This window comes from Salvelinus fontinalis, chromosome 26 (genome assembly GCF_029448725.1).
Source record: "Salvelinus fontinalis isolate EN_2023a chromosome 26, ASM2944872v1, whole genome shotgun sequence".
NCBI lineage: Eukaryota > Metazoa > Chordata > Actinopteri > Salmoniformes > Salmonidae > Salvelinus > Salvelinus fontinalis.
Window position 1 is genome coordinate 30,109,672 of NC_074690.1, and position 14,748 is coordinate 30,124,419.

The following is a 14,748-nucleotide window of genomic DNA, read 5'->3' on the forward strand; positions in this document are numbered from 1 at the left end:
TTCCTTTTCGACTGTGCTAATTGTTAGCATGTCCTTAGCAATGCAATGCATAATAGCATTTGTGATGTCTTTGTCTTTTCGATGTTTGCTTGTAGGGCATAAACGCTGTCAGTGTTGACTGCTTCGGGCAAACATCCCTAGATTGGCTGGTGCTTGAGGGGCGTTTATCAATACTGCGGCACAAACTCAAACTTCCTGCATGTTTCAAAGAGTGATTTTGCTTCAGATGTTGAAAAAGGTTTATTGTATTACCAGACTTCGTAGCCATCTTTCTACGGCACAATTTGCACCGAACATTGCTCTGCTCTTTGTCGGACTTCAAAAAGCCAAACAACTTCCAAATTACTGAAACAGTTTAACCCTTTTTATCAATAATTTCTTTGTTGTAATTCGTATCTTCTGCTCCTTCGCCATGGCTATCACTGCCACTGTTTTTGCCTACATCACTCATTTTTCATGGTTAATAGTGGCTACTCCATCACTCAATGTGCTAAGTGGTTTTTAGTGGGCATATACCTCTCCACGTGCATATTGTCACTTCTCCACACATTCCTGCTGCGTCAGAAGTGATATGGACTGCTGTACCTAATTATTCTATATCGGCATTATCGAAAATTAATCTAAACGTTTTTATATCGTTATTGGAGGGAAGTAATTACCTCGATAATTATTGATATTGATTTATCGCCCAGCCCTAATGTCACCCATTGAACATGTTTGGGATGCTCTGGATTGACGTGTACAACAGAGTGTTCCAGGTCCCGCCAATATTCAACAACTTCACAAAGCCATTGAAGAGGAGTGGGACAACATTCCACAGGCCACATTCAACTCTACGCAAAGGAGAGTGACTGGTTTATATTTTTGTTCAGTGTATTTGCTAGCAAACAAGGTTGAACTGTTATGAACTCACTCTGTCTCCAACTGTTTGAAAAGCATGTTAGTCTGTCCACTTTGTTCAGATGTTGAAATCAAAGGGACAACTATATTTCTCAGTCATTTGAGAATCAATGTTCATTGATACTCTCGTTTTTGTAGTGTCTGCTCTGCATGCAATTTAAGTAGTTGAAACATAAAAAGGATATTGTTAGAAAAGTGAGCTTCTCTATTACAGTAAAATGTCTCAATGTGTTTTGGTGTTCATATGACCGATACTGTTGGACCAAACCTCAAATAGTGAGTTGAAACTGCTTGTCAGAGAGGAAGATGTGATCTCTCAACTTTGTTGGCGTGAAAGGCAGAGGCTTGGTGTGTGTGTAAATCATACAGGATAACAAAGGCCAATGCATTTCTATGGGCCTATTTTTGACCTAAGCATGTTGCCTGCCTTCCCGCATTTGGGACAACGACTCCCTTTGTTAGGGCCAAAATGCAACATGGAGAACATGCGGACATAAACACTCATAAAAAGAGAAAAAACAAAACCTTGATTCTTGCGATATTTGCATTTGAAATATGGCGCAAAAACATACATTCAAATTAATCTGATATATCGCCCAGCCCTACAGTGGGCTAATGTTGCTGAATAAATATAGGGGAAACACAGCTCTGAGTAACCTACGTGTGTAATATATGTTAACTCCATTGCCTTACACTGCATCCTGAGTCCTCTTTCTCACACACACACACCATAACGCCACTGAACTACACGCTGAGCGGTTTAATACTCGCTGGAAGTATTCTGTCACCCCTCGTCCACGTCCCCTCTAAAGCCTGGTCTCTGGGGAGAGAGGAACTCTTTTCAACAGGGCTACGGGTCAGTCAGGGATCGAGAGGGGGAGGGGAATATAGACAGAACAGGACATCTGACCTGCCTAGTATCACAACATCCCATTTACTTTACTCTTCAAAAAACAGCCCATATTAGACAGGCTGACAACGTCACAAAAACAAATGTGTACGCGTCAAATGGGGCAAATGACTGGAATCGACCAACAATGTAGGGAATCATAGGTGGCTCGTTTCATCTTGACACCATGTCTTGTTTAGAGGTGTTTTGACTGATGTCTATTCTAATAAGGCAAAAAAATAAAAACAGCTAGTTAGCTAACCAACAACTGTAGCGATGTATTTGAGAGACATCAAGTGCAATTGTGCAAATGTATTTAATGTTTTCAATAAACATTGGAGACAAATGTTTACATGTTGTCAACAATCTACATCTGTTTTGTTGCTAAACAACCAACCAGTCTATTCCGGTCTTCTAACAAAGGACATACCAACCTATACCCTCAAGTCCTAACCTCCAAACGCCATCATCTTTGATTCAGAGGTGACAATCAAGAATACCCAACCACACTGATGACTAGGGCTGGAAATTGCAAGGGACCTCACGATACAATATTATCACGATACTAAGGTGCCAATGTGATATGTATAGCGATTCTATAGGTATTGTGATTTGATGTTCCAAACATATTGCTCACTACACAAGAAAATTAGTTATGATCAGTCATGGAAATAAGTGTTAACATGTTGACTCACTATTTAAAAAGAAGATGGCGAACAAGTTACAGGATGAAAAATACTAGAGTTTTGCTCCAGGTACAGCCGATTAGCACTAGCTGACCGCTCTACAGTCATCTCCGTAGTCAAGTTCCAGCTCGGCCCTGCTGCTCTGCTCCATCACCCTGATTGCAGCTCTTTTGTCCTCAACAGATGTGTGTGTGTGTGTGTGTGTGTGTGTGTGTGTGTGTGTGTGTGTGTGTGTGTGTGTGTGTGTGTGTGTGTGTGTGTGTGTGTGTGTGTGTGTGTGTGTGTGTGTGTGTGTGTGTGTGTGTGTGTGTGTGTGTGTGTGTGTGTGTGTGTGAGAGAGGCGAGCCCTGACTAAAGCAGATGTTTCGGGTGACCGCTCTGGTCGTGACCTGTTCTCTGCCCATTCATGACTTTAGGGACCTCAGAGTAATTCAGTATGTGTGAGCTTACTCGGACTAACTGATGCTAGTACACAGATTGCCTAATTTAACACAAACCTAGATTGATTTTGGAGCTGGATCAGTATGCCTTCAGGGGTGTATTGGCACACACTCATACACACACACCATTCATTGCAAATCATATAAATTGAAGTGCTCTGAAAAATCACAAACAGCCAGTGGTGTAAAATAACTAAGTACAAATACTTTCAAGTACTACTTAGGTATTTGGGGGGGGGGGGGGTCTGTACTTTACTATTTATACAGTGGGGAGAACAAGTATTTGATAACCTGCAAAATCGGCAGTGTTTCCTACTTACAAAGCATGTAGAGGTCTGTAATTTTTATCATAGGTACACTTCAACTGTGAGAGACAGAATCTAAAACAAAAATCCAGAAGATCACATTGTATGATTTTTAAGTAATTAATTTGCATTTTATTGCATGACATAAGTATTTGATCACCTACCAACCAGTAAGAATTCCGGCTCTCACAGACCTGTTAGTTTTTCTTTAAGAAGCCCTCCTGTTCTCCACTCATTACCTGTATTAACTGCACCTGTTTGAACTCGTTACCTGAAAAAAGACACCTGTCCACACACTCAAACAGACTCCAACCTCTCCACAATGGCCAAGACCAGAGAGCTGTGTAAGGACATCAGGGGTAAAATTGTAGACTTGCACAATGGGATTTTCTGGATTTTTGTTTTAGATTCCGTCTCTCACAGTTGAAGTGTACCTATGATGAAAATTACAGACCTCTACATGCTTTGTAAGTAGGAAAACCTGGAAAACCTGCAGTGTCTCATACTTGTTCTCCCCACTGTATGAAGTCTCAATTAGCCTGGCTAACATTTGCTAGTTAACTAGCTTCTCTCGGTTTGATGCAGTCAAGACAAGAACCATGTCATCAGATGAGATGATCAATAACTAGAAATACGTTTGTCTACCAGCGCAAGTCGACTTGGTTACCATCTCTCGTACCCTCCCTGCTCCCCTTGTCACTCACTTTTGAGCTGCGGCTCTGATTTGAGCCTCTGTCTCTCTCCCTCGTATTACAGCTACGGTTAATAAAGTAGCTAAGATATTTGCCTTTTTCTCCTAACATTACAGCATTGTTTCGTTAGGTATTGGTTTAATTTGCATTTCCCTTTATGATGATCGGGATCTGTTAGTGGTAGCTTTGTGATAACTACATTGATTTTAAATTGTGTGAAAAAAAACAACACATTGTTCTCCAGTTAAACCCCTGCTTTTAAAAGATTACTAAAATGTTGTGTGTGCCACCAAATCATGGGCTGTTGCCACCAACTGAAAAAGTTTGTGGGAAAATGTGAGTCTGGAGCCCTGTTCTCGAGCCAAAACGTTAGACCACCCTTGGACAGTAGTTTCTGTAGAAAACAATGGCTTCATAAGTATTATTGTTTTGCTTCTAGCTCAGTCATTGCATTGCATGAATCTCGAAATATCCTTATCTGCTCCTGAATTCATATTAGAGGTCGACCGATTAATCGGAATGGCCGATTTCAAGTTTCCATAAATCGTTTTTTTTTTTTTACACCTTTATTTAACTAGGCAAGTCAGTTAAGAACACATTCTTATTTTCAATTATGGCCTAGGAACGGTGGGTTAACTACCTTGTTCAGGGGCAGAACGACAGATTTTTACCTTGTCAGCTCGGGGATTCCATCTTGCAACCTTACGGTTAACTTGTCCAACGCTCTAACCACCTGCCTTACATTGCACTCCACGAGGAGCCTGCCTGTTACGCGGATGCAGTAAGAAGCCAAGGTAAGTTGCTAGCTAGCATTAAACTTATCTTATCAATCATAATCACTAGTTAACTATACATGGTTGAGGATATTACTAGTTTATCTAGCGTGTCCTGCGTTGCATATAATTGGTGCGGTGCGCATTCGCGAAACAGGACTGTCGTTGCTTTAACGTGTACCTAGCCATAAACATCAATGCCTTTCTTAAAATCAATACACAGAAGTATATATTTTTAAACCTGCATATTTAGCTAAAAGAAAACCAGGTTAGCAGGCAATATTAACCAGGTGAAATTGTGTTACTTTTCTTGCGTTCATTGCACGCAGAGTCTGGGTATATGCAACAGTTTGGGCCACCTGGCTCATTGCGAACTAATTTGCCAGAATTTTACGTAATTATGACATAACATTGAAGGTTGTGCAATGTAACAGGAATATTTAGACTTATGGATGCCACCCGTTAGATAAAATACGGAACGGTTCCGTTATTCACTGAAAGAATAAATGTTTTGTTTTCGTGATGATAGTTTCCAGATTCAACCATATTAATGACCTAAGGCTCGTATGTCTGTGTGTTGTTATAATTAAGTATATGATTTGATATTTGATAGAGCAGTCTGACTGAGCGATGGTAGGCACCAGCAGGCTCGTACTCATTCATTCAACCAGCACTTCCGTGCGTTTTGCCAGCAGCTCATCGCAATGCTTCAAGCATTGCACTGTTTATGACTTCAAGCCTATCAACTCCCGAGATTAGGCTGGTGTAACCGATGTGAAATGGCTAGCTAGTTAGCGGGGTGCGCGCTAAAAGCGTTTCAAACGTCACTCGCTCTGAGACTTGGAGTAGTTGTTCCCATTGCTCTGCATGGGTAACGATGCTTCGAGGGTGGCTGTTGTCGATGTGTTCCTGGTTCGAGCCTAGGTAGTGGCGAGGAGAGGGACGGAAGCTATACTGCTACACTGGCAATACTAAAGTGCCTATAAGAACATCCAATAGGCAAAGATATGAAATACAAATCGTAGAGAGAGAAATAGTCCTATAATAACTACAACCTAAAACGGTTTACCTGGGAATATTGAAGACTCATGTTATAAGGAACCACCAGCTTTCATATGTTCTCATGTTCTGAGCAAGGAACTTAATTAAATGTTAGCTTTCTTACATGGCACATATTGCACTTTTACTTTCTTCCCCTACACTTTGTTTTTGCATTATTTAAACCAAATTGAACATGTTTCATTGTTTATTTGAGGCTAAATTGATTTTATTGATGTATTATATTAAGTTAAAATAAGTGTTCATTCAGTATTGTTGTAATTGTCATTATTAGTCGGCATCGGTATCGGCATTAAAATCATAAATTGGTCGACATCTAATTCATATTAATCTATAATTCATATAAATTGCTTTGCTCAAAGGTAAAATTATATTTTTGTTATGTGACTGTGGAATCCAAAAATGTCAACAATAGATTATGTAGGCCTACACCATATTGTCAAGGAGGGGTAAGGTACTTGTACACTAGTTTGAACATGTAAAACTCGATAACATTTGTCCGTTTAACTTGTTATAGGCCTAACGTACGCTAACCCCATTCCGTACAAATGTGCGCAACCACGAGGCTGAAAAGAAAACTAATGGGACTGTAGCGACTGTGTTGACATCAAAATCTGGGGTGTGAACTACGTTTCTATTCAAGCGTTGATTGACGTGGTAATGGCTCTATAGTATTGGAGAAAAGTTGAAAAAAAAACAGACCCCTCCGACGCTGTACGTTACATCGTGACGTGTCATGGCGTAACGTACAGCACGCATAAAGCAACTAATTCTGTCTTACAGCCTCTCTCCACCAGGTGTAGTACTTCTCTCACCGTTTAAAAACAAGAAAGCGACAGGGTAGGGGTGGATACCTAGTCATTTTTTGCTTCATCACTGCAAGCTATCATGACTCTCAAAAGCCGCTGTTTACTTCTGAAGATCAGGTTTAGGGCGGTGCAAAAGTGATTCAAATGCGACACAAACCTTCAAATAGGTATGTAATGACACATTATATAAATTAGGGAGCAGTGGAACTGGCTTCGAGGTCCAGATTCAAAATTGGAGGGCTATAGGGAATATGGTGTCATTTAGGAAGTACCAGTAAGTCTGCCTGCAAACTCAGGTCTTTGTAAATGATCAGCACCCAGGGAGGAGTTGTTGTTGGGGGTTAGCTGCCTTGCTCATGGGCAGAAAGGCACATTTTTCCACCTTGTTGGCTCAGAGTTGAACAAGCAACATTTTGGTTACTGGCCCAATGCTCTTAACCACTATACGACCTGCCTGCCTTATTACTATTAGCCTACCTATTACCCTACTACTGTGCTCAAGGTAGTTCTATATACAGAGAATAAAACCTGAATATGCAATACTATGACATGTTTTTTTCCTCAAGAGACCAAAGCCATTGAACAGAGAACTAGAGCACAGCGCCTGAAAAACAGTATCAGTGTCAAACTAACCTGTCCTTCACTCTTTTTGAATATTTATAGACAGTGAAAGTAAAAATATTTATTTATACAGTACCAGTCAAGTTGACACCTACTCATTCCAGGGTTTTCCTTTATTTTACTATTTTCTGCATTGTAGAATAATAGTGAAGACCTCAAAACAAGGAAATAACCCACATGGAATCATGTAGTAACCAAAGAAAGTGTTAAACAACATTTCAATTAACAGGTGTGCCTTGATAAAAGTAAAATGTGGAATTTATTTCTGAATGCATTTGAGCCAATCTGTTGTGTTGTGACATGGTAGGGGTGGTATACAAAAGATAGCTCTATTTGATAAAAGATCAAGTCCATATTATTATATTACAAGAACAGCTCAAATAAGCCAAGAGAAATGACAGTCCGTTACTTTAAGACATGAAGGTCCGACAATACGTAAAATTTTAGTCGCAAAAAAACATCAAACGCTATGATGAAACTGGCTTTCATAAGGACCACCACAGGAAAGGAAGACCCAGAGTTACCGCTGCTGCAGAGGATAAGTTCATTAGCGTTAACCTGTTGGGGATGGGGGCGCTGTTTAGACTATTTATGCTAATTTGGCTAATTTTTTAAACGGCTTCCCACAAAATCCTTGATCGTACAATATGCATATTATTATTATTATTATTGGATAGAAAACAGTCTATAGTTTCTATAGGAGTTGAAATTTTGTCTCTAAGTGGAACAGAGCCCATTCTACAGCAATTTCCCTGACATGGAGTCAGATTTGAGAAATGTTGGCCACTCTTCTGAAGTCATTTAAAAGGGCACTGTCGTTGCTATGACTATACGGACACTTCTTACGTCTTCCCCTGGATGCCTTTACGTGATGACGATTCCAACGGGGTCGATTGCGCGTTCACAGGCCCTACAAATGAAAAAACCCTGAAGCTAGTCATTCTTTGGGAGCTGCGTCATGAGCCTAGAGGACACCGGCGCGCACCTGTTCCAAGCGTTAGTTTAGCCTGTTATATTTCTCCGGTCATCTTTTCACTCGTTTTAGGAGTTAAAAACATAAGGTAGTTAATTTAAGGCGTTTTATAGCAATTTATATCCGTTTAGTGCGATTTTGGGACATTTATTTTTGCAACGATGTGAAAAGTTGGGCACGCTTTTCAGTTCATCCCGAACGCAGTTGACATTTCCACATGGCAAGAGGACAGCTTTCCACCAAAAGACGATTTCTCCCAAGAAAGGATCCTTTGCCCAAGATACTGATGGAAGAACAGCTCAAGGTAGGACATTTTTATTATGATAAATCGTGTTTCTGTCGAAACATTTTAGTGGCTTAGGACGCCATGTTTTTTGACGTAGCTTCGCTTGGCGCAAACTGTATTGAAAAGTAAGGATAAATTAAAAAATGTAATAACGCAATTGTATTAAGAATTAAATTGTCTATCAATCCCTGTCCACCCTATATTTTTTAGTCACGTTTATGAGTATTTATGTATAAGAGTAGATCACTGTCTAAGTGGCGCAAGGACATTTTCTGACCAGCTGAGCTACATTTCACATTGTCTAACCATGATTTTGGTGGCTAAATATAAACATTTTCGATCAAACTCTATATGGATTGTGTAATATGATGTTACAGGAGTGTCATCTGAAGAATTCTGAGAAGGTTAGTGAAAAAATTAATATATTTTTGGCGATGTTGACGTTATCGCCCACTTTGGCTAGAATCAATGCTGGGCTGCTATGTGCTATGTGCTATGCTAATATAACGATTTATTGTGTTTTCGCTGTAAGACACTTAGAAAATCTGAAATATTGTCTGTATTCACAGGATCTGTGTCTTTCGATTCGTGTATGCTGTGTATTTTTACGAAATGTTTGATGATTAGTAGTTAGGTAAACACGTTGCTCATTGTAATTATTCTAGTCCATTTGTGATGGTGGGTGCAATTGTAAACTATGCCATCTACCTGAAATATGCACTTTTTTCTAACAAAACCTATCCCATACCATAAATATGTTATCAGACTGTCATCTAATGAGTTTTTTTGTTGGTTAGGGGCTATAAATATCTTAGTTTAGCCGAATTGGTGATGGCTACTGGTGTTGGTGGACAAATAAAAGATGGTGGATTATGCTAATGTGTTTTTAGGTAATAGATGTACATCTTTACATATTGTGTCTTCCCTGTAAAACATTTTAAAAATCGGAAATGTTGACTGGATTCACAAGATCTGTGTCTTTCATTAGCTGTATTGGACTTTAATGTGTGAAAGTTAAATATTTAAAAAAAAAAATTTTTTGAATTTCGCGGCACTGGTTTTTCAGTGGGGGGGGGGGGGGGGGGGGGTGTGCCGCTAGCGCCACGCTGATCCTAGACAGGTTTTAACTGTACCTCAGATTGCAGCCCAAATAAATGCTTCAGAGTTCAAGTAAGACATCAACATCAACTGTTCTGAGGAGACTGCGTGAATCAGGCCTTCATGGTCAAATTGCTGGAAAGAAACCACTACTAAAGGACACCAATACGAAGAACGTACTTGCTTAGACCAAGAAACACGAGCAATGGACATTAGACAGGTGGAAGTGTTCTTACAACCAAATTAGATATTTTTGGTTCCAACCGCCGTGTCTTTGTGAGATGCAGAGTAGTTGAACGCATGATCTCCGCATGTGTGGTTCCCACCATGAAGCATGGAGAAGGAGGTGTGATGGTGTGGGGGTGCTTTGCTGGTGACACAGTCAGTGATTTATTTAGAATAAGGCACACTTAACCAGCATGGCTACCACAGTATTCTGCAGTGATACACCATCCCATCTGGTTTGTGCTTAGTGGGACTATCATTTGTTTTTCAACAGAACAATGACCCAAAACACACATTCAGGATGTGTAAGGGCTATTTGACCAGGAAGGTGAGTGATGAGTGTTGCATCAGATGACCTGGACACCACAGTCACCCGACCTCAACCAAATTGAGATGGTTTGGGATGAGTTGGACCGCAGAGTGAAGGAAAAGAAACCAACAAGTGCTCAGCATGTGGGAACTCCAAGACTGTTGGAAAAGCATGCTAGGTGACTACCTCTTGAAGCTGGTTGAGAGAATGCAAAGAGTGTGCAAAGCTGTCAAAGGCAAAGGTTGGCAAATTTGAAGAATCTAAAATAAACCATATTTTTTATTTGTTTAACACCTTTTGGTTACTACATGATTCCATGTGTTATTTCAAAGTTGTGATGTCTTCACTAAAAATAAAGAAAAACCTTGAATGAGTAGGTGTCCAAACTTTTGACAGCTACTATCTATATACACACTTATTTTACCAACTAAATTGACAGAACACATTTTCATTTACATGACGGTATGAGGGCCAGCTTGGGAATTCAGCCAGCACAACGAGGTTAACACCCCTACTCTTATGATAAGTGCCATGGGATCTTTATTAAGCACAGAATCAGGACACCCGTTTAACGTCCCATCCGAAAGACGGCACACTATACCAGGCAATGTCCCCAATCACTACTTTCAGACCAGAGGAAAGATTGCCTCCTACTGGCCCTTCAACACCACTTCCAGCAGTATCTGGTCACCCATCTAGGGACCAAGCAGGGCCAACCGTGCTCAGCTTCAGAGGCAAGCCAACAGTGGGATGCAGGGCGGTATGCAGCAGGGATAAAATGTTTTATCCAGAACAGTGATACGTTTAATAATCTAATGTGGAAAGGGACACAGGGTTTCTTCTCAGCCTACCAGTAAAATGGGGGGGTGGGGGGTGGAGTATCACTGCCATTGCTCTGCTAAAGAAGTGTCTGACCAGTGGGGACGGGGCACTGCTTTATGTCAGATAGTGGGATAGGCTTTTTAATGTGGTCTGTATATGCCTAGTACCTGCATTGAATCAGAACGCTTCACCCACTCATATAGGAAATAGAATCTCCATCTAGCCTATGGACGGCCACTCCAATATCTTGACTTTGTTGTTCTTAAGCCATTTTCCACAACTATGGAAGTATGCTTAGGGTCATGGTCCATTTGGAAGACCCATTTGCGACCAAGCTTTAACTTCCTGACTGATGTCTTGAGATGTGCACCAGTCCCTCCTGCAGCAAAGCACCCCCACAACATGATGCTGCCACCCCCATGCTTCACGGTTGGGATGGTGTTCGTCAGCTTGCAAGCCTCCCCCTTTTTCCTCCAAACAAAATGATGGGCATTATGGCCAAACAGTTCTATTTTTGTTTCATCAGACCAGAGGACATTTCTCCAAAAGGTACAATCTTAGTCCCCATGTGCAGTTGCAAACCGCAGTCTGGCATTTTTATGTCGGTTTTGGAGCAGTGGCTTCTTCCTTGCTAAGCGGCCTTTCACGCCCATGTCAAAATAGGACTCGATTTACTGTGGATATAGATACTTTTGTACCCGTTTCCTCCAGCACCTTCACAAGGTCCTTTGTTGTTTTTCTGGGATTGATTTGCACCAAAGTATGTTCAACTCTAGGAGACAGAACGGGAACATGGTGTTTATACATATGAACATGGTACCTTCAGGTGTTTGGAAATTGCTCTCAAGGATGAACCAGACTTATAGATCTAAAAAAAAATCTGAAGTCTTGGTTGATTTCTTTTGATTTTCCCATGATGTCAAGCAAAGAGGCACTGAGTTTGAAGGTAGGCCTTAATATATCTACAGGTACACTTCCAATTGACTCAAATTATGTCAATTAGCCTATCAGAAGCTTCTAAAGCCATGACATCATTTTCTGGAATTTTCCAAGCTGTTATTAAAAGGCAGTCAACTTAGTGTATGTAAACTTCTGACCCACTGGAACTGTGATACAGTGAATTATAAACAATTCTGTAAACAATTGTTGGAAAACTGACTTGTGTCATGCACAAAGTAGATATCCTAAACGACTTGCCAAAACTATAGTTTGTTAACAAGAAATTTGTGGAGTGGTTGAAAAACGAGTTAATGACTCCAACCTAAGTGTATGTAAACTTCCGACTTCAACTGTAGATATTCCATATAGAAATCAGCCGTTTCCAGCTACAATAGTCATTTACAACATTAACAAAGTCTACACTGTATTTCGGATCAATTTGATGTTATTTTAATGGACAAAAAAAAGTGCTTTTCTTTCAAAAACAAGGACATTTCTAAGTGACCCCAAACTTTTGAACGTATATATATTTAAGTGCTGGCCGAGTTTTTATTCAATATGTGGAGAAAAAGCATTCACTCAAAGACTTTGTTTATGTGTATTATTGGTTGACAAATTACCTAAACGTTGGCTGTATGAATTGATGTGACATTTCAATTGGTTCACAGAACCCCATCACTCTGAAGTGACAATGGTGTTTGTACACATTGTGGATTTGCTCTGATGGTTTATTCCCCATGGTAGGCTATAGGTTTGTACGTGACATTATAGAAATGACATATAGCCTATATGTCATTTCCAAAATGGCACTCTCAGACCTATCCACATCTCTGCACAGTACACTGATATACATGGATGAAATGAGACCTAACCATATGACATTATAGCAGAAAACTAGAACATGTTTCTGATCATATCCCTGGTTCTCTCCTCTAGTCATCTATACCAAGAGATACTCCATAGGGATGCTAGTGCTGGAGAATAGGCTGTGCTCTGTACATTGAAGGTATGAGGGTGTGGATGAGCATCTTTCAGCTCTGCCTATCAGAGTGGACTCATGAAGCGCATCACCGTTCCCCGTACAGACGGGATGCTTTGTGTCAAGAAGCGTGCTCCCTGAATGGGATTTACCCTTTTATCTAAACTGCATCTCGAATTGGAGTAAAAACGTTGTGGCTTCATTAACTATGACCTTGACTCATCTCTAGGCTACATCTATCCATCCTTTATAAACACAAATCCGTCCCTGTACGTTTTTCAAATAAGACATGGCGATAATGATACTGTGTTACAATGTATTTTTGCTCTCAGAGCTTCAACAGAGAAGCTGCCAAAACTATGTTGCCTAGGACAACTCGCGGGTTAATGTCAACGTCGGCTGCATGCGACTCCAGCATTCACGGATACATCAGCACGCGCGTTGAATGTTTAGTAGCCTAATAATTCATTGTTATCAGTTATCAGCAACACATTGTTTTAATTGATAGCTAACTACGGCTCCCATTTTCTGTAGCAAACGGTCCATACGATGTTTATCTGGTAAACGTGTCGTTGGGTAGTCAGTAATTAATAATGTAACAGCGTATCTTCATTTACACTACACACGTGAGTGCTAATCAATGCGCTTCAATCGGCAAATTAGCGACCTTTTAGATCATAATGTGGTCTTCGGACTAAGGTCTTCTACTTTGTTTATTCGACAATTGTAGTTATCGCTATTCCATAATTATATAGCACTTGTATCACATTGTAGCAAATATAAAACTGCCACGTTTACAGCTTTGCTTGTCCCCCGACTCAAAACACAAGAAAGCCACGATAAACAATTATTCTGGACAAAATGAATTTGCCGTGGCAAAAATTGACAAAGTAGGCTACCAAAAGAAATCAATTGTCGAGTTTCTCTCTTTTGCTCGACAACATAGGCTATGAACCACTTCAACACAACGGGACATAAATGTCTGACCATGGCACCGCCTAAGTCCTAAACTACAGGCAACTGAGGCCATTTTCGTGTGACTTTTTATTCTCGCTCCCCCTCTCGTCTGGCCATACGCTTAACAATAAACATTCCTGACAGCTCGCATACCCCTGACCTGCGCCATCTTTGAAAACACTATTCTTGAAAACAAAAAACAAGTGTGAAAATGTAACTTGAGAATCACAATTCTGTATCTAAAGCCATATACGGCAGTCACCGAATCACTTACCGATGGATATCTGAATTCCCGCTCCAAGAAACAGGACCCAACATGTTAAATAAGAGCGCATTCTATCCATTGTCGCACGGAATTACTCTGGACTTGCTGTTGGTCAATCGGCAATTTCTCGCAATCAACTTCTGTAGTCTTTGCTTGGAGAATTTTTTTGTGTGTGATTGGCCAACAACGCGAAAATACCCCGCCCACATGGGACACCCCTAACCCCTCTCTCATTACCCACCCTGATTTGATTCCATTTTGTAGCCACGTACAACGCATGCCTATCCATCCACCGCTATTTACATGTCAGGCATAGATGCCCAACCCTATCATATCCATTAGTCTAAATAATTTCAATAATGAGTAGCCTATTCCTATAGAAAGATTATGTATAATTATCCAGTCACATTGATGCCATTAAAACCCTTAGCCTATTGATCAGATCAGCTTGAAAATGTATTATATAAATATATCTAAGCACGTAGCCTATGAATACGCAGCATACATTTCATTTATGTCAATTACTTCAAGACTTCGAAATTGTATTACTCCCATCCACTCCTACCACTGGTTGTATTGATCCACATTCTCTCTAGTATCTGGTCTATTTGCCAACAGGCCTTGTCCTGGCGGTCCAGCATACACTGGACGCAATGCACCAAATTGCCCCCAGGCCCTCCTGTCCCAAACACAGGGGGATCAACATGGAATGCTGCCCTT

The 14,748-nt window shown here is 40.5% G+C and overlaps 1 protein-coding gene across 1 annotated transcript in view; it reads right to left on the reverse strand.

Moving 5' to 3' along the window:
* LOC129824085 (TGF-beta receptor type-1-like) overlaps positions 1–14,212 on the reverse strand; it is a 98,271-nt gene extending 84,059 nt beyond the window's left edge. Inside the window, exon 1 of the mRNA XM_055883399.1 lies at positions 14,038–14,212. Within this exon, the coding sequence (XP_055739374.1) occupies positions 14,038–14,107 (70 nt within the window). The 5' untranslated portion in view covers positions 14,108–14,212. The remainder of the gene's footprint in view (positions 1–14,037) is intronic.
* Positions 14,213–14,748: the final 536 nt, after the last annotated feature.